At 37.4% G+C, this 26872-nt stretch overlaps 1 protein-coding gene across 1 annotated transcript; it reads left to right on the top strand.

Moving 5' to 3' along the window:
• Window positions 1–2420: 2420 nt before the first annotated feature.
• S100PBP (S100P binding protein) lies at window positions 2421–24909 on the top strand. The gene is made up of 5 exons (XM_079696446.1): window positions 2421–3262; window positions 3924–4009; window positions 5517–5620; window positions 22411–22498; window positions 24716–24909. Exons 1-5 carry the CDS (start codon window positions 2423–2425, stop codon window positions 24855–24857), a joined length of 1260 nt encoding a protein of 419 aa, XP_079552572.1. The 5' UTR covers window positions 2421–2422; the 3' UTR covers window positions 24858–24909.
• Window positions 24910–26872: the final 1963 nt, after the last annotated feature.

Raw genomic sequence — 26872 nt, forward strand, 5'->3', positions numbered from 1 at the left:
CCTTTTTTTTTTAACTTGTTTTCCCCCCAGTTTTTTTGAGATATAATTGCCATATAACATTGTATTAGTTTAAGTTATACAACGTGATTTGATATATGTACATAATGCAAGATGGTTGCCACAATAAGTTTAGTTAACTTACATTACCTCACACAGGAATTTTTTTTCTAATGATGAGAACTTTTAAGATCTCTCTTAGCAACTTTAAAATAAAAAATACACTATTGTTAACTATAGTCACCATGCTATACATTACATAGGTCCCTTCTAATTCTAAAATTCTATAATCCTTCCCATGTCCTTCTAACTCTTTCTCTAGTACTACCCACCCCCGCCCCCCGCCCCCTGCCCCGCTGCGCTGCACTGTGCTGCTTGTTGTATCTTAGTTTCCCGACCAGGGATTGAACCTGGGCCTTCGGCAGTGAGAGTATGGAGTCCTAACCACTGGACCACCAGGGAATTCCCTCTTTCTCTAGTACTTTATTGTCCATAGCATTTTGTATTTTCTCATTGGCACGTAACTTTCAGTGTTGTCTCTGTAGGAAGATTATACATTCCTTGAGGGTGGAAATCATATCTTTATTTCTTAGAAATCTTATAGAGACAAATTATCTAGCTCAGTGCTGTGTGAGGATAGTAGCTCAGAAAATGTTTCCTGAAAGAGTGCATGAACCAAAACTAAAATTCAGGGAGGGAAGTGGGGTGGGGGAGAATTCACAGTTAAAAGGCTACAAGAATTTTCCAAATTATTGAGTTCGGTGATTAAGTGTTTCTTATAGCTTCTTAGCTGTTGACATGTGATATGTGAATATCAGCTTTCTGTCACCTTTGCCATCTAGAAAATAATTAGAGATTAGGTCCGTCATCAGCTATTTAAGAACTAGGTTTTAATTATACAAGTAATATATAAATATTCAAGTAAAAAAGTGAAATACTAAAGTCTCCCCTTGTCCTCTCAGGATTCCCCTGCAGGTTATGACAGTCATCAATTTTGTGTTGTATTTTTCCAGACCTGTTCTTTGCGTTTATATATGTATTGAAAATGTATGGTCATAATTATATATGTATATATATATGGTCATAATACATATATTGTATGTATTATGTATGGTCATAATTATAACTTTTATATGTATGGTCATAATAATAACTTTTAGATCTTGGGGGAATCTTAGACATCACCTAATCCCTGTTCTCCATCCCTTCCCTATTTTGTAAATGAGGAAACAAGTCCCGGGTTAAGTGGCTTGCCCAAATTATCACAGCTGGTTATTGACAGAACCAGGACAACAACCCAGGTCTTTGGACTCTCACGACAGTACTCATCCTACTAGAGCAAATGATATTCTTAAGAAAGTATAAATTGTTGGGAGGAAGAAAATTAGTTCCTTAGTTGCATAATTTTTCCTCTAAAGATTTTTCTTTGATGTTCTTGACTCGAAATCCAACTTTGTGGTATTTAAAAAAAATCAAGATCAAAATTAATAGGTGGAGCACCTTAAAAGCATAATGCAGTTGACTTTGTAATTAGCAGAGTTGAAAGTGATGAGAAGATCCTCTAATTTTCTTTGTGTCTGCAGGAAGGTGGGAGTCAATCATTTTGACAAGTCTCCTGAAACGAACAGCTAGCAGGAGCTGAACCCTTTTTCCATTTGGTCTCGTGGCAAAGGCAGAGATCACACCAGCAGCTCCACACAGTATGAAAGACAATTCTTTATCTTATTGTATGCTTAAAGATTTTTTGTTTTTTGTTTTTCATTTTCAGAAGTAATACATGTTTGCTTTCTAAAAAGTGTAAACTGTGAAAATCCAAACATTTTACATACATATTTATTTTGTTTGTATGTTATAGATATTATTCCATGATAGTATATACAGATCCACTTCTTTGTGTTTTTAAATAATAGTAAAGTATTCTATAACATGAATGTACCATGATTTTACTGAACAGTTCTGGTGATGGACATTTAGGTTTCCAATATTTGGATGTTTTGAATAATGCTGCTTTGAACATCTTTGTAAATGTATCTATGTGCCTTTGTACAGGTACTTCTGCAAGATAAGTTTCCAGAAGTGAAATTGCTGGGTCAAATGCTGTTGCCAAATTTCTCTCCACAAAATATTGTACTCACTTATACTCTCACTGATAGTGTGTGAGGATCCTTGTTTCTCACATTCTCACCAAACAAGATTACTGTGTCATCTTAATTTTTGCCACTTTGATAGGAAAAAAAGTATCTCATTGTTCTGATATATATTTCCATGATTCTGGTAAGCTTAAATATCTTAAAACTGTCTCATGTTACAAGTCATAGTGCAAAGAATTTGAAATACTAAGACACCACCACTCTCTAGAGAAGATTGGAATTGATATAAGGGTATTTCCTGTTCCTCAGCGAAACTGCCTTTTATTTCTCCAGATATGCCGTGCTCACTAGTGCCCTCTGAACAGTCTTCTGGTACCTCTCTTTTGCCTAAAGACAATGCCCCATTTTCTTGGGATTCCTTGGATGAGGACGGATTGGATGACTCCTTGCTGGAGCTGTCTGATGGGGAAGATGATGGCCATTTTAGTTTCACGGAGGAAGAGATTCAGGAACTCTTGAAGGATGATGACCTATCAAATGAGCACTTTTCTTGGGGAGGAGGCTTGCCTAACGATGACAGCAGGAATGTTGAGAAGGGGGGGAAAGGGAGTCAAATTCCACTTGATACTCCCCAAGAGAAAAGTTCATTGTACAGCTCGGGACCAGAAGCTGAGACCCCTAGCCTCTTCAAACTACCTCAACTAAATACATCAGTTGATCATGGACCAACTCCTACTAAACCATTGAACAGACGCTTTGCACTAGAAAAGAATCTTATAAAAGTTACAGTTGCACCATTTGATCCAACAGTTTGTGATGTTGTACTTGATAAGGACAAGACTGATACATCCAAAGTTACTGAAAAACCCTCCTCCCTTGGAGAAGAGATGAGAGAAGATGGTCTTAGCCTAAATGAGAGCACAATTTGCACAGAATCTGAAGGGATCAGCCTCAGTAACTCTGCCTATGATGGGCCCCCACTCCCTTCTTCAAACAGTAACTTTGAACAAACTGTCTCTGATAAAAATATGTCTGACAGTAAGAAACCTACACCTGTACTCTCTCAGATCTTGGACCATTCAGAGACTTCTAATACGGGGTCAGCCTGGAAAAATGGATCACATAAATCAAGTTTTGAAATGAGGTTTCCGGTTGTTTCCAGTTCATCAAACAAAGTAAGTATATATTTCAAGGTGAAGAGAGGAATGAAATTATTTTCATTCAGAAGCTGTATAGCAGAGCTTTGTATTCAAATAAATTAGGGTTTAAATCCTGACTAGCACTGTGACCCTGGGCAAATTATTTAGCTTCTCTGTTTCCTCACAATTTCTTATCTATAAATTGGAGTAAATGATACTTTACAGTATAGTAAAGATTAATTAAGTAATGTATTGACAGTAACTGGTACATAGTACTAAATTAACCATTTACTGAATAGACTAAGATGATGATGATTTTATTATTATTTCTCCTTTCTTTGGGTTTCAGCCTAAGTCTCAATCTTTGGTTGCCACGCTGTATATATTAGATAAAACAGCTCTGAGTCAGCCACTGAAGAGCTGAAAAATCTTGGACAATTTACCTAACCTCTTTGAGCCTGATTCCCTATCTGTCAAATGGGTCTAACAGTCCATACCGCTTAGGGTTTCTTTTTTTTTTTTCTTGAGATTACTGTCCTTATCTCATTTAAAGCACCTCCCTTAGTGCCCAGTACACACTAGGGTTCACGAGTATGCCTATGTAGCTGTTAGTTCAAGAATATTTCCATAAATGATGTTTTGTTATAACTAAGGGCCATCTTTGCTTCTTCATTCTTTCTGCTCTGAAAAAATGCAGGATGTTCTTGACAAGGATTCTGGGAAGCTGAACGTCCATGAAAAAAGACTAGGCAAAGTCATTCCTGTTCTGCAAACCAAAACAAGGTAATGGTATAGTGAAGTATTCTGGTTTCTGTTGGTTCTCTTCAGTTGCTTTCTTCCTCTCCTGAGTTTCTCCTTAGTGTGGGGAAAAAGCCCTGCACCAGAAGTAAGCATACTTGAAGTTCTGGGACTACCAATAACTGTGTGACCTTGAACAAGTCAAATATTCTCTGACCTTGGTTTCTTTGTCAATAAAATGAGGCTAATGATGCCTTCCCTGCTGCCTCACAGGGTTATTTTGAAGCGAAAAAAAGACATATTAGTGAAAGCACTGTATAAATGTAAGATTTCTTTCCCTGCGTGTGGGGAAGCTTGGTCACAGATATAGGAAGTTAGAATAATTCTTACAAAATGTTAAGATATAACTATGTAGAAAATCATTTAGTCATCTCTCCCAACTTGCATATAACTGTCCTTGGGGAGAAAATTTTATAGAGTTTGCAGATTTGGGTCACCTTTTCAATCTGTTCTCTTGTTGCCAGGAGATGGCAGTATCTCTACATGGGCCTTTTCAATTAGCAAAGCTGTTTTTTAGGTTGAGTCAGATTGGCTTCCTTACAACGAGATTCTTTTTAAAATTTTGATTACAGAGATACTAAATTTATTCCTACCACCCCTAATCCCAGTTTTCTGGGTTTTTTTTCCTTGTTTTGCTTTGGTTACTTGAAGGAACTTTGTGAATTGCATACAGTGGAAATTAAGGCTACTTGGAGCAGTAATAAACTCACTGTCTCATCCACAGACTCCTTAGTACAGTGTAATCAGCATGAGCGAGGGTCAGAAATTGTTCTTGCCAAGGTCACCAATGTTTTAATTGCCAGATCCAGCTGGTTCTTTTTGGTCTTTATCTTACTCAGTTTTTCTGTGCCTCTATGAAGTTAGCTATTTCCTGACTAACCTTGAATTACTCAACAAATGCTTTCTGTCTCTATGGAGTAGGCAGTCTTCGCTTTGCTATGCCTTGTTTGTTTTGTTTTTTAAAATTATTTATTTATTTTTGGCTGCGTTGGGTCTTCGTTGCTGTGCGAGGGATTTCTCTAGTTGCAGCGAGTGGGAGCTATTCTTTGTTGCGGTGCACGGGCTTCTCATTGGGGTGGCTTCTCTTGTTGCGGAGCACGGGTTCTAGGCGAGTGGGCTTCAGTAGTTGTAGCACGCGGGCTCAGTAGTTGTGGCGCACGGTCTTAGTTGCACTGCGGCATGTGGGATCTTCCCAGACCAGGGCTCAAACCCCTGTCCCCTGCACTGGCAGGCAGATTCTTAACCACTGCACCACCAGGGAAGTCCCTATGCCTTGTTAACAGCAGGTTATATCTATTTCTTTTTTCTCTCAACTCCATACTTGGTTGCAGCTTCATATTACGTGACTAACACTGTCTTTTGTCATTGGATCTTAGAGAGTGTTTTGAGAGTTAGTTGTTCTAATCCATCAGCTGTATGTGTCTTCTCTGTACAAAGCACTATATTCATGGTTCTAACTGATTGTTTTTCCTCCTGGTTTGCTTGGTTCAAGGACTAATATTCCGACGTTTTCACCATCAGATCTAGAAAAGCAGAAGCAAAGTTATCTCAGGAATGTCTTTGCTCATATAGAAGACCCAGTGGACTCTAACCAAGGTAACACAGTAATCAAAGAATGGCATATAAAAAATGTGATGAGACTTTTTTTTTCCAGTGTAATATAGCTTAAACTGAGAGATTGTCTTGAATTTTTGTAAATTGGTGAGAAAGATAACTTCTTATCCAAAGATTTTTACTTCAAGGGATTGCCTAACCAGATAATCCTCAAAGTGGTTTGGCTAACCAGTATTAGAGAGGGGTCCAAGGAGACTCATACCAGTACATGAAAAGTGTCTCCCCCATGGCTGAGGGCTGTAACCAGACCTTTTTTGCTAGGGATTTTTTTGCTTCGGATTTTTTTGTCTAAAAATTAGTAGAAGTGGACGACCAGGCACTGCTTGGTAATCATTGGTTTTTTATTTGGATTTATTTTCCCTGTTGCCTTCAGCATTTAAATGTAAAAAGCAGGCATTTCAAATACCATCTTGGCATCTGAATAAAAGCTCTTGAAAGGCTTTGACTATCTTCCAGATCCTTCAGTCTTGAGTTCTCCCTAGTTCATTAAAAGCTATTGCAAACCAAAATGGCTGAATTCTTTCTCCAGCCCTCAAGAGACTATAGTCCATTTTTTCATTCATTCATCCTAAACTATTGGCTGATGGGAAAATTCCTAAAGGGAAGCTTGTGAACTGTACTGAAGGTGTAGAGGTTAGAAAATACTGGTAAAACAATTCCTTCTTATAAAGATCACTCCATATTCTATCATCTTTAGCTTTTTTCTCTATTCATTCAGCACACCTTTCTTGAGTACTTTCAGTGGTGCTCAGTTTGAAGATTAGGAATTGGAAATGTAAAGAGTAAGGTAGGGTCTTGGACCTCTGGGAATTGATAATCCAGAGAGGAAAAGATAATTACACTGCAGTATTGATTAGTGCTCTAGTAGAATTACGTGTAAAATGCAGTAGGAGCAGGGAAGGAGCCCTTCTGCTTGTGCTTGGGCAGAGCGGAAGATGGGGAAGGAGGGTGCCCTTGGTAGGCTCCACAGAGAAGATGATGTAGTTCAGTTACTGTAAGATCTATTGTAAATCAGTAGGGAGGGTTTTAGAAGAATTTTTGGCTGAAGATCAAAGGAGAACTCCCCTTTCTTTGACAAATCTTGAATTACTTAGTAGTTTCTTTTTTTCTTTTTATAAGGCTGTGAGTGAAAGGTTTAGAACTCTGAGACATCAGCCAGAAGAATTTTATATTCCGGGGTCCTTTTATTTTTTACCCAGAGATTTCATTAAGCAATCAAATACTACTCATACTGATTGCTCGGCCTCTACGTGTGAGATCACTTTGCTTGAACTAAAGGTCTTGTGGAACTAGAGACATCCCCACCCCCACCCCCGCTGTCATTAGGGGGGCAAATTAAAAGAAGTTCGTCTGTATTCAGCCTCTGTGGAAGAGACTTGATCATTGCTTTCCCTCTGTGGTGACTTACTTTCTTTTGTATCCTAGGCAGTTGACAATGATGATATCCAATCACATTTTTCTTTCTCATTTGGGGCATTTAGAAAAGAAAATTTCACAAGAAGAGCAGTGAACAGCTGCTCATATTATTGCATCTTTTCCAGTCTCTTCCTCATTCAGCAGTCCCTCTTCCACTTTATCACAACAATCTATATGCCATAAGGAACGGCTAGAATAACTAGAATAGAGAAAAGTCAGCCTGCTTTAGTGGTCGGGAAAACAAAGTCTGGGCTAGAGTTAACTTCTGGGTTCATATCCTAGCACCACTGATTACTGGCTTTGTGACCTTGAGCCAGTAAAAACTCAGTTTTCTCATTTATAAAATGGAGATAACAATGAGGCTTAGTTTATGTGAAAATTATATGTGTAAGTAGTAGTATAATGCATAGAACATTACCTAGCCATAGCAACTAACATTTATTAAATAATCAGTATTATTAGCAAGGAAGTGTGTCTTCTCATACTGAAGTTTTTATAGGTAAAAATAGTGTGATGTCAGGTGTTTGCTTTTAAATCTAAAAACAAAACAAAACGAAAAAACTCAACCCGAAGTTTAGAGAAAACAGCCTTACAAAAACGTTGATAAATGAAGCTGAGTGATTGGGGGGGAGGGGGAGGCTTATTATACTATTCTCTACTTTTGTGTATATTTGAAAATTTCCATAATAAAAGGTTGGTTTTTGTTTGTTTGTTTGGTTGGTTTTTTAAGTGCATCTTTTAGGGGATTTCTTTTTTACATCTAAGAATTTTCAACATGACGAGTTACTCTAAAACCTTCATGGGCCTCCAGTGCTTGCTTCTGCCTTCCAGGAACCGAGTGTGATAGTAAATGCTGTGTCACTTTCCACTGCCTAATAGTCATACATCCAGCATTTAAAGATTTTATAAACCATATTGCAGGGGGTGTGTGGGCATATTCTTTCTCTCCTCTCTTTATATATGAATTACTGGGCAGCTAGAAGCAAAAAGAAGGAGCAGAGCGTCTCCCGCCCTTCTTTTTGAGATGTTTAGTGCTATTTCACCTTGGAAAAGTATAACTCTTCAGGTTCCTTATTAGACACAGAGAAATTAATAGGGGGCAGTTTCAAAATTAGTTCCTATCCATTCAGTTTGAATCCTCTCCCATTAGGTTAATCAATCATCTTCTTTTACTTTATCAATAATGTATATATTATTGATAACAATACAATAATGTAAATCATTCTTCAACTCTATTATTGTAATATAGGTATAATCTCTTTTTAGTTTAGTGCCACATGGGTCTTTACTAGCATTTACAAAGAAATACCAACCACTTCCTTTCTGACATCCCAGCTAATGGATAACTTTATATGGGATTATAAATTCTTAGAGTAAGAAAGGACCATTAAGATCTCCTTAATCTCCTAGCATATAAATCTGTTCTGTATATCTTTGCCAAGTGACCCTTCAGCCTTTGCTTAGAGTCTAATAGTGCAGAACTCATCACCTCATGAAGCAGACCATTCATTGCTTAGAAAATTCTTTTTTTTTTTTTAATTAGAGTATAGTTGATTTACAATGTTGTATTAGTTTCAGGTTTACAGCAAAGTGATTCAGTTATACATACACATATGTTCATTCTTTTTTAGATTCTTTTCAGAAAATTCTAATTGTTATAAAATTAGTCCTTACATTGAGCCAAACTGTGCTTCCTTATAATTTCCAATGGTAGCTCCTAGTTCTGCCCTCTAGGATCACAAAAAATAACTACTCTCTTCCATTTACTTAATGTATTAGGGACCTTTCCATGTTAAATATCTCAAATTAAGATTTTTAATGATTATGAAGTATCATTTATTATTCCATCTTGATAATTAGCTTATGTCCAGTTTCATTAGTAATGCTGCAGTGAACATTCTGGTTCATAAATGTTTATGTACAACTCTTATTTCTATAGGATGAATGCCTAGAAGTGGAATTGCTGGGTAAAGTATATAAACATTTTTAAAACTTTCGTTACACGTTACCAGATTGTCCTGCCCCCAAAAATTGTATTAATTTTTGTCACCAATTTGACAGGTAAATTTTAATTTTGTTTTTAATAATTAATGAGGTTAAACATTTTTCACATGTTTCTTGGCAATTTATATTTAATCATAATTTCTTAAAATTATCTAATATCTAGTCCATATTCCAGTTTCCCGTTTTCCCAAAAATGTCTTCTTGTAAATTGTTCAAACAGGATCTAATCAAGGTTCATGTGTTTAGTTATTGTCTCTTTAGTCTCTCTTAAACTAGGTCACTTGGTTTGTAGTTTGTCCCACCTTCTGAATTGTGTCTGATTGTTTCCTTGTGGCGTTGTTTAACTTGTTCCTCCATCCCCTGTATTTCCTGTAAACTGGAAGTTGGGTCTAGAGGAGGGATTAGATTCAGACTAAGCGTTTAAGATAAACTGGAATAATTCATAGGTACCATTGTGTGTTCATCCCATATCAAATAAGGAGGCACCACCTAATGACAGATTGTTCTACTAATAGTGATGCTAAGTTTGATCACTTTGTTAAAGTGTTAACTGCCATATCTTTCCATTCTTAGGTACATTTTCCCCTTTGTAATTAGTAAGTCATCTGTGGGGTGATTCCTTGGTACCATTTGAATACTCTGTTCCACAACAATTGTTCACCTAATGGTTTGAGCATTCATTGGTGATCTCTGCCTGAATCAGCTACTACACAGAGAGTTGCATAGAAAATGTTTGTTTTCTAAATATATCATTTCTTCTACAGTTACTAGCTAGCATACTTATATGAAGATTTCAATTTTTTTTTAGTATCACTATTACCTCATGAATTAAAAAAATCAGTGTCTTCTAATCAATTATAGTCAGTATTCTTTTTGATGCTCAATTTGTCCCAGTTTTGACCAATGAGAAATCCTTCAAACGGGCTCCTATGTTTTCTGACATGACCCCATTAGTCTTTTTTTTTTAATTGTGGTAAAAAAAAGTAACATAAAATTTACCATCTTAACCATTTTTAAGTGTATAGTTCAGTAGTGTTAAGTTTATTCACATTGTTGTGAAACAGATCTCTAGAACTTTTTTATCTTGCGAATCTCAAACTCTATACCCGTTAAAAAATAACTAGCCTTCCCCTGCCACTCCCCCAAAGCCCCTGGTAATCACCATTCTACTTTTTTTTTTAAATAAATTTATTTATTTTATTTATTTTTGGCTGCATTGGGTCTTCATTGCTGCATGCAGGCTTTCTCTAGTTGTGGCGAGTGGGGGCTACTCTTCGTTGTGGTGCGCGGGCTTCTCACTGCAGTGGCTTCTCTTGTTGCGGAGCACGGGCTCTAGGCTCGCGGGCTTCAGTAGTTGTGGCACACAGGCTCTAGAGTGCAGGCTCAGTAGTTGTGGTGCACGGGCTTAGTTGCTCTGCAGCATGTGGGATCTTCCCAGACCAGGGCTCGAACCCGTGTCCCCTGCATTGGCAGATGGATTCTTAACCACTGCACCACCAGGAAGTCCTCAGTGGGCCTTTTTAATTTGGATATATATTTCTCAGTTCTGAGAATTTCTTATATTTCTTTGATAATTGTTTCTTCTCTGTATAATCTACTCTCTAAGAAATTCCTAATAGTTAGATATGGAACTTCCAAGGATTGATCTTCTACGTCTCTTAACCTTTTCTTTCCCTTTTCTGTCTCTGTCTCTTTATTCTATTTTCTGGGATATTTTCTATTCTTATTAACTTCTTTATTTTTACATTCACATTTATGACTTTTAAGAATTCTTTCCGGGCTTCCCTGGTGGTGCAGTGGTTGAGAGTCCGCCTGCCAATGCAGGGGACACGGGTTCGTGTCCTGGTCTGGGAAGATCCCACATGCCGTGGAGCGGCTGGGCCCGTGAGCCATGGCCACTGAGCCTGCACGTCCGGAGCCTGTGCTCCGCAACAGGAGAGACCACAACAGTGAGAGGCCCACGTACCACAAAAAAGAAAAAAAAAAAAAAAAAAAGAATTCTTTCCTGTTTTGTTCTCTTTTTTTATGTTCTTATTTTATGAATTAATTTCTTACCTCTCACAAGATATTTTTTCTCTCAAGTTTTAATTGAAATACAATAAACTGCACAAACTTAAAGTATACAGTTTGTTGAATTTTGACATATGTAAACACCCATGAAACTATCACTGCAATCAAGATAAACATACTGTAACACCCCAAAATTTCTTCGTGCCCTTTTGTGATTCCTCCCTCCTGCCTTTCCTTGCTCCCTCCACTCCCCAGGCAACTGCTGAGCTGCTGTCACTGTATGCTCTTTTTTGAGCCTGGCTTCTTTCTTAAAACATAATTATTTTGCAGTTAATCATTTTCTTGGTAGTTTATTCCTTTTTATTGCTGAGTAGTATTCCATTATATAGATATACCACAATTTGTTTATCCATTCATCTAATGATGGGCATTTGGATTGTTTCCAATTTTTGGCTATTTAAATAAAGCTGTTATAAACATTCATGTACAAATCTTTGTATGGATATGCTTTCAAATGACTGGGTTATACGGTAGGTATGTTTAACTTTTTGAGAACCTACCAAACTGTTTTCCAAAGTGGTACCATTTTATATACCCACCAGCAGTGTATGAATTCCAGTTACTCCCACCTTTGCCAAGATTGTTTGTTGCTAGTATATGGAAATTCAATTGATATTTGTACATTTTTATTAGAAACGGATATTGGGTTTTATTAAATACTTTCTCTGCATCTACTAAGATAATCATATAATGTTAGAGAATTGTATTATTTGATTTTCCAGTATTAAACCAATCTTGCATTCCTGGTCTTATGCATTCTGCACTTGGTCTTAAAGTATTATCCTTGTAATAATAGTGTTGGGTTGATTTGCTAAAATTTTGTCATGAATTTTGTTATGAATCTATCTTCATAAGGGATATGGTCTGTACTTTTCTTGTAATTTCTTTGTGTGGTCTTGGTAGCAGAGTAATGGTGGCCTCACAGAGTGAATTGGGAAGTATTCCCACCTCTTCAATTTTTTGGAAGAATTTGTATAGATAAACTGGTATCTCTTTTTGGGTGAGCTTTGGTAGTCTTTCAAGGAATTTGTTTATTTCATCTAAGTTGTTAAATTTATTGGCGTTAAGGTTAATAATACTCTGTTATTAACCTTTTATATAGTATTTAGTGATACCATCTTTCCCATTTTTAGTATTGGTCATTTGTGTTTTCTCTCTTCTAATCAGTCTGGCTTAAACTTTATCAACATTATTATTTTTCTTTTAAAAAAAACAGCTTTTTCATTGATTTTTCTCTGTTTTTCTGTTTCATTAATTTCCATTCTGATATTCATTACTTCCTTTTTTCTGCTTACTCAGTTTCATTTGCTCTTCTTTTTCTAGTTTCTTTAGACGGTTGTTAAGATCATTCATTTGAGACCTTTCTTTTCTAATTTAGTGAGGGATGTTAGGAGCAAGAAGAGATAAACTCATGCAGTCAACCTGCTATATTTATCTGGAAGTATGCATTAACTTTTTTTCTTTTTTTAAATCAGCTTTAATGTGGTATGTTTTACATGCAGTAAAATGCACCCATTTTAAGTGTACTTGGTGAGTTTTGACAGAACTATGCACTTGTGAGATCATCACAGCAATCAAGCTTGATAGAACATTCCCACCACCCTAAAAATTTCCCTTGTGTTCCATCCCAGTCAATCTGTCCCTGCCTCCACTTTAGCTCTAGGAAAGCACTGATTTCTTTTTGGTCATTATAGATTAGAGTTGTCTTTTCTAGAGTTACATATAAATGGAATCATGCAGTATGTGCTCTTTTGTGTTTGGTTTCTTTTACTTGGAGTAGTTTTTTAAAACAACAAGAAACAACTCCGTGTTGTTGCATGTACGTTCTACACATCCACTGCTGAATTTTTCCTTGTATGAATATACCGCAGTTTAGTCATTTGTTGATGGACATTTCTGTTTCTAGCTTTTGGTTATTATGAATAAAGCATCTATGAACATTCATATATGGGTTTTTTTGTGTGAACGTGTGTTCATTTCTCTAGGGAAAATAATTAGGAGTGAAATTGCTGAGTCATTTAGTATGTGTTTTTTTAACTGTATAGGAAACTTCCAAACTGTTTTCCAAAGTGATTATACTATTTTATGGCTTTTGTAAGGCAAAGCTTAGGTTCTTTTTTTTTTAAATATGAATATCTAGGTGTTCTAACACCATTTATTGAAAAATTATTCTTTCTATGGGTTTATTTCTGACTTCTCTATTCTGTTCTATTAATATATGTGTGTTTTCTTATGTCAATATTACACTGTCTTGATTACTATAACTTTATAGTAAGTCTTAAAATTGTTTGGTCCTTTGGATTTCCATAGTTTTTTTTTTTTTTTTTGCGGTACGCGGGCCTCTCACTGTTGTGGCCTCTCCCGTTGCGGAGCGCAGGCTCAGCGGCCATGGCTCACGGGCCTAGCCGCTCCACAGCATGTGGGATCTTCCCGGACCAGGGCACGAACCCATGTCCCCTGCATCGGCAGGCAGACTCTCAACCACTGCGCCACCAGGGAAGCCCCTCCATAGTTTTTTAAAATCAATTTCATCTTGTCAATTTGTTAAAAAAATACCTGTTGGGTATTTCACTGGGATTGTGTTGAATCTGTAGAACAATTTGGGGAAAGTTGATATCATAACAATATTGAGCCTTCCAATCCATGAACAGGATATAGTTCTCAATTTATTTATGTCTTTAATTTCTCAGCAGTTTTTTGTACAGGTCTTGTACATATTTTGTTAAATTAATTCATAAGTATCTTATGCTTTTTTATGGTATTTTAAGTGATAATTTTTAATTTTCAATTTCTAGCTGGTCATTGCTAGCAATTGCTAGCACAGTTGACTTTTTATGTTGACCATGTGTCCTACAACCATGCTAAGTTTTTCTATTACTTTTGGTAACTTTTTAATAGACCCCTTAGAAGTTTCTATGTTAACATGACTATCTGCAAATAAGGACAGTGTATTTCTTCCTTTTCAATCTATAAGCCTTTTATTTCTTGCCTTACAGCACTGACTAGGGTCTCTAGTAAATTAAGTATGATATTAGATGTAGATTCATCATAGATGCTCTTTATCAGGTAGGGAAGTTCCCCTTCTATTTGTAGTTTGGTGGGAGTTTTTATCATGAATGAATGATGAACTTTGTCAAATGAATTTTCTGCATTTATTCGGATCATATTGTGTTTCTCCTTTATTTTGTAACACGGTGTACTACATTTATTGATTTTTTTTGACTGTTAGGCCAACTTGCATTCCTGGGGTAAAGTCACTGGGTCTTGATGAATTATCCTTTAGTCAATTTGCTAGTATTTTTAAGGGTTTTTATGTCTTGTTTATGAGGAATATTGGTCTTCAATTTTTCTTGTATGTACTGTCCTCCTCTGGTTTAAGTATCATGGTGATGCTGGCTTCATAAATTTAGTTGGGAATTGTTTTCTCCTCAGTTTCTCAGTTTGTGCAGGATTGGTATTGTTTCTTCCTTTAAATGTTTGGTAGAATTTACCAATAAAGCCTGGAGTTTTCTTTTTGGCAAGGTTTGTAACTACAGATGTAATAGATACAGGGCTTTTCAGAATTTCTTTATCTTCTTTATCTTGGTAATTTGTGTCTTACAAGGAATTTGTCCATTTTATCTAAGTTGATGAATTTATTGGCATAGAATTATTCATTAAAAATTTCCTTATTATTCCTTTAATTACTGTAGGATCTGTAGTGATGTTCACTGTTTCATTTCTAATATTGGTAATTTGTCTTTTTTTTCTTAAACAAATCTAGTTAAAGGTTTATCAATTTTATTAATTTTTTCCCCAAAGTAAGTTTTTAGTTTCATATTTCTATGTTGTTGGCTGTTTTCTTTTCTTCACTTTATTATTTCTTTTCCATTTACTTTGGGTTTAATTTGTTCTTGTTCTCTAGATTTTTAATGTGGAAACTTATGTCATTGATTTGAGACCTTTCTAAGTCTCAAGTTTCCCTTTAAGTGCTACTTAGGTACATCTCACAAATTTGATGTGTTTTCATTTTCATTTGGTTCCCTTTTGATTTCTTCTTTGACCTATGGGTTATTTAGAAGTGTGTTGCTTAATTTCCAAATATTGAGGAGTTTTCAGCTATCTTCCTATTATTAATTTCTAGTTTAATTCTGTTGTGGTTAGAGAATATACTTGGTGTGATTTCAATCCTTTTAAATATACTGGGGCTTACTTTATAGGCCAGCATATGGTCTATCTTGGTGAATGTTCCATGTGTACTTGAAAATATATATTCTGATGTTGGTAGAGTGTTCTATAAATTTCAATAAGGTTTTGTTGGTTGATGGTAGTGATCAATTCTATATCCTTACAGATTTTCTCATTAAAAGAAAAGTTCATATCTTCAACCCTAGTTGTGGATGTTTTTGTTCCTCCTTTCAGTTTTGTCATTTTTGCCTCATGTATTTTGAAATGCTGCCATTAGATGCATATACATTTAGGAATATTATGTTCTCGTGAAGAATTGACCCCTTTATCATTATGAACTGTCTCTTTTTACTCTTAGTAATATTCCTTGTTTTAGAGTTTAATTTGTCTGATTTAAATAGCCATTTGAGCTTTCTTTTGACTAGTGTTTGCATGATATTTTTTTTCATCCTTTTACTTTTAAACTATCTATATGTTTAAAGTGGATGTCTTGTAGACAGCATATAGTTGAGTCTTGTTTCCTCCTGGTCTCACAATCTGTCTTTTAATTCAGGTGTTAGTCCAGTCACATTTAATGTAATTATCAGTATGGTTGGATTTAAATCTACCATCTTACTACTTGTTTTCTACTTGTCTATATGTTCATTGTTTCTTCTTTCATCTTTTCCTGCTTTTTTTTTTTTTGAGTATTTTTTAGTATTCCATTTTATCTCCATGCTTGACTTATTACCTATACCTCTTTGTTTTATTTTCAGTGGTTGTTCTAGGGTAGTAGTTCTCACAGTTTCTAGTCTCAGGACTTGTTTACACTCTTACAGATTATTCATACTCTTAAAAATTGAGGACCCCAGAATGTTTTTGTTTGTTTGCATTGTATCTATCTATACACAACCATATTAAAAGTTATAACTGGTAAATTGTTAAAATATTTATTAATATATTTTAAGATAATTCATTGCATGTTAACATAATGTTTTTATTTAAAATAACTATAATTTTCAAAACAAAACCAAAATTTTAGGGAGAAGAATGCATTGATTTACATTTTTGCAAATTTCTTTTAATATCTGGCTTAATAGAAAACTACCAGATTCTCATATGTGGTTCTGCGTTCCATATCATGTTGTGTAGCCTCTTGAAAACTCCCCAGTACACTTTTGAGGGACTGCAAGTAGTAAAAACAAATAACATCTTAGTGCTGTTATGAAAATAATTTTGATCTTGTGAAGCCTCAGAAGGGTGTTGAGGACTCTCACGGATCCTGGGACATACTTTGAGAACTGTTGCTCTATAGTTTACAATACAGGTCTTTAACTTTAATCAGTCTACCTTCAAATAATATACCACTTAACATATACTGTAAGGCCCTAACAATAGTACCCTTCCAAATCTCCATTTTTTGTTACTGTTTTTATACATATATTATAAACTCTTCAATACATTATTGCTTTTACTTTATTTTTTTGTTTTTTAAAAATATTAATTTATTTATTTATTTATTTTGGCTGCTCCGGGTCTTAGTTGTGGCACGTGGGATCTTCACTGTGGCATGCAGACTCTTAGTTGCAGCATGCAGACTCTTAGTTGCGGCATGCACGTGGGATCTAGTTCCTTGACCAGGGATCGAACCTGGGCCCCTTGCATTGGGGGCACGGAGCCTTATCCACTGGAACACCAGGGCAGTCCCTGATGATTGCTTTTACTTTAAACAGTTATCTTTTAAAGACACTTTTTAAATGAGAAAAGGGCTTTTGTATTTATTCACATATTTACCATTTCCAGTGCTCTTGATTCCTTTCCATCTCATATTTTCTTTTTTCCTGATGAACTCCTTTTAGTGTCTTACAGGGCAGGTCTGCTGTTGTGAAGTCTCTCTGCTTTTGTTTACTTATTTTATATTTGTTTTGCCTTCATTAAAAAAAAAACTTTTTATTCTGAAAAATTATAAACTCATAGACTCATAAGAAGTTTTGAGTCTCACCTCAGTTGTTTCCCTTCCCTTAGGGATTACAGTTCTGAGCAGTCTGAATACAGTTGTTTCATACATTTTGCCCAGTCTCTAGTCGCTTACAGTGGAGGTATGCCCATTCATTATGATTAGAAGTGGAAGTCTGCTTTGACTTTTACTGAAGACCATAAGCAGCAGTGGTTATGTAAATTCTGTTTCTGCATTTGCCATTACTGTTGTGAACATTCATACATTGTTCAATATCCCCTATACAATACAACACTGCAGAAATGAGTTATATAATAATTCCTGTTTCTTTCTTTTGTTTTTTGCCTTATATGCATGGAAAAAATAAGTCAAGATTTGTACTAGATCATCACACTTTTATTGGCCTGGATGTTTGCATTCTGGCTTTCTACTTAATCTTTTTTTTTTTTTTGGCCACACTGTGCGACTTGTGGGATGTGGGATCTTAGTTCCCCGACCAGGCATTGAACCTGGCCCATCAGCAGTGAGAGCATGGAGACCTAACCACTGGGCCGCCAGGGAATTCCCTATTCCTATTCTATTAATCTTTTTGTAAAAGCAATAGCCTATACCCCTGTAGCACATTTTTTTTTCTTTCCTTCTCTTTTCATTCCCTCCCCTGTATTAGGTAGTTTTTTGATTGCATTGAATAAAGACATTGTGATTGCCTTTAAGTAACTGAGTTTAAGGATTTACAGGAAAAGATGAAGATTAGAGGCTCAACAACATAGCTCGGCCTCATAATAAAAAGAATCAACCATAGAGCCAGGCCCCCTCAGAAATGGATGCCTTTGTTTCCTTTTCAATAGGTTTTCCCTGCTGAGTTAGTGATTCTGGTACTTGTAATCTTATCTATCTCTATGACTAGTGCTTCTGCTGCTCTCTATTAGCTATCTCAAGTGTCTGTCCTCTCCTAGAGCTCTGCCTCTGTGTGCTGTTCTCTCTCTTGTTCTCATTATTAAAGCTCACATTCACATTCCAAGGGAGAGTATCTGATTGATTCACTTAATGACCTGTTGGTGCCAGGCCAGATCTTAGGTCATTAGCCAGCAGAGAGAGTCTCTGTTCTTGGTCATGCGGTACAAAGTATGGTGATGTATAAGACCTGTCAGAAGGGCCATTGGCATAGCAAGCATTCAGCGTTATCATTACTCCTCCTTTATAAAAATTGATTAACTTTTAACCTATTAAGGATAGTTACTAGACTGGATTTTTCCCCAAATCAGTCAGCTGCATATTTATAGATTGTTTCGGTGAACTGCTGATCTCATCTCTGAAATGTTGAGGTTTTTTTCTCCTAATTTCATTCTTAGATGAATTCCATTCTTAGCCACAAAACAAAGGACAGTCTTCACCACCTTTTAGCCACAACTTAAAATAAACCCGTGGTACTGATTGTTGGTCCAAGAAAGCCCATCTGTTGGAAACTATGAAAAGAGAAAATTTAAATGTTTCTATTCTTGTTAGCATCTCTAAATTTGGAGGAAGAAGAGATTGAAGCTATGAGCTGAAATAAGGTTTTTGGATTAATAGCCCCACTTGGGTTTGAATCCTGGCTTTCCCATTTACTAGATGATAGATGAGTATCTTTTCTAAGCTTCAGTTTATTCATGAATAAAATGGAGATAATGGTATTTGCTTCATATGGTTGTTAGGATTAAGTGATAGGATACATGCAAAGCAGTTAGCAAAGTGCCTGGCACATAATAAATGCTTGATAAATATTAGCTCCCATTATCTCTAGATCGTTAACCCTTATTAATAATAAAGGTTACCCTGGTACATCAGTAAGTTCTTAGTGCTAATGAAAACTAACATTTCTTGGTACATAAGCCGAGACAATAGTTATTGAGCCTTTGTTTACTCAGCGCTGTGCACTGGGTATACAAGACATATTGCAATATGATTCTTGCTTTCTAGTCCCCACAGTGAAATGTCAGTCCTCGTACGTTTTTCAGGAAACTCAGCCTTGTGATGGTATTCTGTTATTGGAATTTGGGCTCTGTCACTAGCTGTGTGACCTTGGACCAATTACTTCTCTGTGCCTCTTCATCTGTAAATTGGAGGAAATACCTCGTAGGATTATTGTAAGGAATAAATATGTTAATATATGTAAAGCACATAGGATACTGCCTGATACATGGTAAATGCTATGTGTAAGTTGCTGCTGCTAGATTATGACGCCTAGCAGTTGAATACTTGAAGCCTCATTGGGCCTAATCGATCAGTCTTTTTCTTCTTTTAGTTTAAAGTGAATAGGTTTCTTTGTAGGAGGTTTATAGGTATATCTTTAGTCTCCATCGTCAGGACAGTTTTATAGAGTCTACGTGGTAAGAGATGAGTGAGCTGAAGGACATGGTCTGCAGATAATCTTGTCCCATTTGAGACTGGACACCAGACTTTCCATATCTTGCCAGCCCTCCTTTGGTGATGCTTTGGCAGGAAAAATGTATCTTGAAATTCTTGGAAAGCTGATTTCTTCACCATTGAAATGTCCTTTTTGTGGGGGCTAGAGGGAGGGGGATGCTAGTGATTTGAAAGTATGGTAAAGGAAAAGCAATTTGAGTAGAGACCTTTGATTTTAGCTTAACAAATCAAACAGGCAAGGGATTTTCTAATCAAAAGCTACTTCTCTCTTAAAGGGAAAACTCATTTCTTTTTTTTTTTTTTTTGCGGTACGCGGGCCTCTCACTGTTGTGGCCTCTCCCGCTGCGGAGCACAGGCTCCAGACGCGCAGGCTAGGGCCATGGCTCACGGGCCCAGCCTCTCCGCGGCATGTGGGATCTTCCCGCACCGGGGCACGAACCCATGTCCCCTGCATCAGCAGGCGGACGCTCAACCACTGCGCCGCCAGGGAAGACCGGGAAAACTCATTTCTGATTTGTATTTCCTTCTCAAGAAGTGAGATTAATATGTTTTATTTCCATATTAGTGAGATTGAGCATCTTTTCATTACATTTATTGATTACTTGTATTAGTTTTGAGAATTACCTATTCATGTCCTTGACCTCTTTTGTTCTGTTTGTTTGATGAGGAGACTTATCTTTGCAGAGTAAGGACAGTAAACCCTTGCAAATACGTTTCAGGTACATTTTTCATTTTGTCAGTTGTCTTCTTTTACCCTTGGTTGTGCTTTTTTATTTTAACTGCATAGAAACATTTAATGTAGTGAATCTATAAATTTTTGCTGAAAAGTATCATCTCATTATGGTTAGAGAATTTCTGCTGAGTGTTATAAAGCATGTCATAGTTTATATGTAGACTGATCCATTTAATAAGCATTTTTTCCTTATAAATAGGTGATTGATTGTCACAGGCTTTGAAGAGTCTTTAAAAGCTAACATAGTCCCGAGGCTGTAACACCATAATAATAATAGCTACCACTTACTGCACACTGCCTGAGTGCCAGAAGATATGCTAGGTCTTTTATGTACTATATCCCTAATATTTAAGTTCAAGCAAAATATTATTATTGTCCAGATAAGAGGAATGATTTACCCAGGGCTACAGAGCTAGTTAGTGGCTGGATTGGAATTTTAACTCAAGTCTGCCTAAACTCCAAAGTATATACTTTTTCTACAGAGTTGGGCTTCTTGAGGCTTCAAATAAATTATACTGGTCCTAAAAGTTAAGTAAATGTCTTTTACCAGAACATGAAAAGATGGTCTGTCGCCTAGTTTGACAGCTCTTGGTTCCTGAGAGCAGAGTAGATACGATAATGAGAAGTATGTAAACCAGCTGAAAGAAAGGTCTCCACTGTCTAGGGCAGTGGTTTTCAAAATGTGGTTCCCAGACCAGCAGCAGTAGTAGCATCACTTGGGCGTTTGTTACAAAAGCAAATTCCCATGTCCCACTCCAGACGTACAGAATCAGAAACTGGGGTTGGGGCCCAGCAACCTGTTTTATACTTGCAGCTGATTATGATGCATGTTAAAATTTTTTTTTTTTTTTTTTTTTTTTTTTTTGCGGTACGCGGGCCTCTCACTGCCGTGGTCTCTCCCGTTGCGGAGCACAGGCTCCGGACGCGCAGGCTCAGCGGCCATGGCTCACGGGCCCAGCCGCTCCGCGGCATATGGGATCCTCCCAGACCGGGGCACGAACCCGTATCCCCTGCATCGGCAGGCGGACTCTCAACCACTGCGCCACCAGGGAGGCCCCGCATGTTAAAATTTGAGAGCCACTGGTCTAGGGGAATTATTCTCTCTAACCATAATTTTTGGTTTTGTGAGCTTCAGCCGAAGTCTCAGCCCTTAAGTGCAAAATAAGTATTATCAAATAGTGGCAAAAGCATGGAATCTAACAAGAGCCAGTTTTGAGTCCAGTTTAATAATCATTTAAGGCAAGTTCACCTCCCTGAGCCATAGTTTCCCATCTCTAAAATGATGTTAATAAAAATCTATCTCCCTACAAGATACTTTTTCAGAATTAGTAAGATAACATGTAAAGTGCCTAGCACCTTGCCTGGCTCCCAGGTGTTTGAGAAATTGCCTCCAGTTATTTTTCTTGTTAAGCAAAAAGCCCCTACCCGCCTTCTATTCTCAACTTCTCTTGTTTCTTGAATGTATTTTGCTGTCTTGTGTCTCTGGGCCTTTATATTAGCTATTTCTACTGGATACCCCTACCTCCCACCCCTCCCACTAACGTCTATACATCCTTTAGATCCCTGCTTATAATTTACTTCCCCTGGAGGGGACTTTCTCTAACCCCCACTCCCCAGTCTCTGTACTCATAGCAGCATGTATTTCTCCTGTCACTACTTATCAAAGTTTTTGGAATTGCCCGTCTTCTGTATAAACTTCATTGGGCATTTCCAGTGTCTTGTCTGTACCATATTCTAGGACCCAGTAAAGTTTCTCACACATTATAGGAGCTAATACATTAATGTTGAATGAATGAATGGTGGCTGTCATTATTGCTGCTGCTTCATATCATCATATGATATCATCATATCATCCAAGAGCACGCTCCCTTCTCTGGCTTATAGTTTTTGTGCTGACTGCTTGTGATAATCATAAATAGATAGGATTAGGACCAGTGCCTGTTTTCTCTTTCCCTGAAAGAGAAAAGCACACATTTTGACCTAGGCTGACATGGTAGTTCACTGAGCTGCTTCCTAACAACTGATCTCTCTGTATCACAGGTACCTTGGGGGAGCTGTGTGCCTTGATGGGTCAAGTTCATCACATGCAGAACCCAAAATGGCAGCATCCTTCGGACCTCACCAGGCGGTGAGTGGGTATTTAGAAGAAGGAAGAAAAGGGTAGAATTTTGCTACAGGAGAAATGTGGTAGGGCTTTGGTAGGGCTGTAATTGTTGTTTAATTCCAGAGGTAGAAAAAGAAGTGATATAGTATAATAGAATAAGAATTGGACTGAAATTCAGGAAGCCTGGGTTCTAATACTGGCTTTGCACTTTTTAACTAGCTATGTGATTTTGATCAAATCACTTCACTTCTGTGGTCCTCACAACAGTAAAATTAAGATATTGGACTAATTGATGTCAAAGAGCCTTTCTAGTCCTGAAATCTTCTGGTTTCTTGATGCAGTATGGTTTTACAGATTTATTCAGTTACTTGATCCAATTATTCAGAAACCTTGGAGTCATCTGTGATTCCTTTCTCTCTTACTCCATAGTCAGTGCATTAGCAAATTCTATAAGCTCTACGTATAATATATCCAAAACCTGATCCTTTCTCAATCATTTTCACTTGGATTGTTGCAAGTCTCCTAAATGGTCTCCCTACTTCTGCCCTTGCCTGTCTACTGTTCTCAACTCAAGCAGCCAGAGAAATTCTTTTAAAGCATAAGTCAGATTCTCTCTTCTTTGCACAGAGTTTTCCAGTGGCTTCCCATCTCCATGATCACAAGTGCCTATATGTTTTGGTGTAGGCTGACTTGGTTAGCTCACCACCCTCATCTCCTCTACTATTCACCTTGCTCACTCTGCTCTAGTCACACTGGATTCCTTGCTATTTCTGTTTTTCATACTATTTAGTTTATTTATTTATTTATTTTTGGCTGCATTGGGTCTTCATTGCTATGCGCGGGCTTTCTCTAGTTGTGGCGAGCGGGGGCTACTCTTCATTGTGGTGCTTGGGCTTCTCATTGCGGTGGCTTCTCTTGTCATGGTGCACGGGCTCTAGGTGCACGGGCTTCAGTAGTTGTGGCTCACGGGACTCTAGAGCGCAGGCTCAATAGTTGTGGTGCACGGGCTTAGTTGCTCCGCAGCATGTGGGATCTTCCCGGACCAGGGATCGAACCGGTGTCCCCTGCATTGGCAGGTGAATTCTTAACCACTGCGCCACTAGGGAAGTCTCTCCTTTCTATTTTTCAAGTATGTCAGACGTGCTCCCACATCAGGGCCTTTAAACTTAGTGTTTTCTCTATAGTTGCCAAACTGACAGCAGTACTCGGAAAGGCAGTGTTGTATAATAGTTATTAAATTCTGCAGTCAGATGTGAATTCAAATCCAGGCTTTTCTACTTAGTCCATTCTGTGACCTTGGGGAAGTTATTTTACCTGAGGCTTAGTTTCCTATCCTGTGTAAGGAGTTAATGAGAGTACTTCTGGTAGGATTGTCATTAGGATTAAATGGTGTGAGATGTTTAAAGAATTCAGCAAGTATTTGCATATAGGGCTAGATAAACACCAGGTACTGTTAAAATTATTTTCGACCTGGGCTATTCCCCATAGTCACCTATGGAGATGTCTAAAAATACAGATGTCCAGGGCTTGACTCAAGGGATTCTAAGTTATTAAGTCTAAGGGTGGAGAGAGGGGCCAAGAATCTATATCTTTACATTAAAGCTTCCCAGGTGGTTATTAGGACCAGCTGGAGTTGAGAATGGGATGAAATTATCTCAGAGGGTCCTGCTCAGAACCCCAGCCCAGTACACGACTAAAGGAGGCTCTCAAGAAACTTTGAGTCTGTTCAGTTTCTAAACTTGCAGTGTGATTCTCACGTGATGCTTACCTTCTCTGGGAATTTTATTCTAATTTTAACTGCTGTGTCCTGAGCAACCTTGAGCTGTGTCAGACAGTGAAGTCCTGTTGGAGGTACAGGTCTGATGCAAGCAATAAAATATAGATCCTGTTCTAAATGTTTCCAGAGGGAGAAAATGGGTTTTTCCTGCTTAAACATTATTATACATTATACATTGGGTTTTCTTAGAACATTCGTGTATATGGACCATATCACCATAATACCTGTGTGGGAATTAGGTGGCTTTGGAAAGTGGAAGGAAATAGAACTTATAGTGTAACTTTCATATAAGGAAAATAATATAAAATTTCTAAAATTATGAGAATCGAAATATAAAATGAATATCCAATTTCCAAAAGTAACAATATTCTTTAAATAGTTTTCTTGGCCTTTTTTGTATACAAATAACCATTCCAGCTGAAACCCTCATCTATCCTCTTTTTATTTTCCCTCTCTGCTGATAGAAACTACGCCCGGTTCCGACAGAAGTCTCTGCAAAGATACAGTCTGACTCAGTGGGTTGACCAGAACATGCGAAGCCACCATCGGTTCCAGCGTCTACCAGATATCCCGTACAGTCCATTTGTCTCCTCCCATCAGCAGTGAAGGTCCCTATCCAGGATCCTGTCCAGAGCAGCGTCTCATCTTCTGCTGTTTTGTGCTTTGTAGATTTTGAAATTTATTTTTCACAACACTTTAATTTAAAGAACTTGTCACCTTTGGGAAATGACCATTGCTGACTTGAAATTTTTTGTATAAGGTCCTTCCTGTTTATGTGTGTGTATGCATTTAAGCAGTGTTGAGTTGATAATAGTTTTAATTTTTTAATTTAAATTGAAGGTGGCTGCCGCCTGAAAGCCCGCATTAAGTCAAAACACCCAGGCTCAAGCAAAACACCCACCTCTGTGCAGAGGTGAAGTCTACTTCTGGTGCCCAAAAGAAATCATCTTTTCATCTCCTATGAGGAAGAGATTCTTTATCAGGCTGCAAGCCAGTGTTAATTATTGCTGATGACTTACAAATGGATACAAGTCACTTTTAACAACCCCTCTTACCTTTTTTATTTGAATCTCTGAATACCTGTCAGTATTTTAAAGTTGGTAATCCAGGACATCTGAAGTAGTTGAAAGGACAAATCAGAAGTGTAAATCTTTTCTTCCTTTTGTACCTACTAGCTGCCTTTATTTTTTGGCTTTTTTTTTTCATTCTTCATTAAATTTATTTTGCACAGTAGTGTTTACAAATCTTGTACATCTTAACTCTAACAGAAGACTGGTGACTAACAACCCCTGTTGATTTGTGATCTTGTGACTGTCTGCCTTCTCTGCCTTTCTTCAAGGATATTCCTTCTTTTTTCCCCAGTGACCTTAGGGCTCTACCGGCATATTTCTGTATCCTGTTAGACATAGATATGCCTCTTAAGAACAGCCTTACTGCGCTCTTTATTGAAGAGCCGCCCACCCAGAGTCTTGACTCTAGGACAGGCCAGAAAGCAGTGCTATTGAGAGGTGTCAGTTGGTCTTCAGTTTCATCTGCTGAACTCCATTTCAAGTATGAGTTGACGTGTTAGTGAGCTTCCATTCTATGGGAGAGACTTTGGAGAAGCTGTCTTTTGTCTCCATTATTAGTTAATAAGAGGTGCCTTTTGATCCAGGATCTCCTTACTTGGTCAAACCTCTGATGTACAGTTTTACAAAACTACTAAAGTGAATCTAAAATAGTTTTGATTAAGCCTGTGCACAAAGCGTTACCTGATCTTAAGGGTAATGCTATGTGCAGCTATCTTAATGGATGTCTTAGGTGTTTGTTATTCTCTTTACAGACAGCTCTAGACATCTCTTGGGAGATTTTGCAGTCTGGCATTTGTGCTGTTGTTGTTCACTCTGTGTGAAGGTTGTACCTAGTTGCTGTAGCACAGCCTGTGATACTGGGCTCACTGCCTCTGTCTGGTTTTGTTGTTCCATCAGCCCCATCTTTGTATGCAAGTAACCCATCTTAAACATCCTACCCTGCTTTAGAAACTGACTTGGGCGAAACTTGGTCATAGTTACCAGTGAACTTAGATGGATGTCCCTAAGTGTTAACTATTTCTATCCAGTCAAGGATTCTCTCTTCCTTCGACATTTGGTTTAGAGTCTGGGACCAAAATGCAAAGGAGAAGTTCTGTTCAAAGGCAAGAGTCAAAATCTGTTATTTCAGTTGGCATTTCCTATATCAGTCACTTCTCCAGGTTTCCGTAAATTAGCTTGATGGAGTGGGACAAACATCCACCTTTGGAACTATAGCATAGTTCGAATTAATTGTTGCTGGAACAATTAGCATTGCAGTTGTCTTGTTCCCCACAGATAACCAAGGAGTAAAGGGACAGCCTTTTGCTTAGGCAAAAGTCTAAGACTAATGCTCCTGCCTCCCTGGTACAGGAGGGTTTAAGACTGATGTGTAATGGGAGCTTCGCCTTTGCCAAATCAAATGAGTGACAGGTTAACGAGAAAATGTGACAATCACATTTCCTCTTTGCTCAAATAATTCTGTTTTTCAAGCTTTAGCAGCTTAATTAAATCTGTTGGACTGGGGGAGGAGAGAACTGTTCCCTAGCGGTTAACGTGGTATTCTTTAAGAAG

Source organism: Hyperoodon ampullatus (assembly GCF_949752795.1).
Source record: "Hyperoodon ampullatus genome assembly, chromosome: 2".
Classification (NCBI taxonomy): Eukaryota; Metazoa; Chordata; class Mammalia; order Artiodactyla; family Ziphiidae; genus Hyperoodon; species Hyperoodon ampullatus.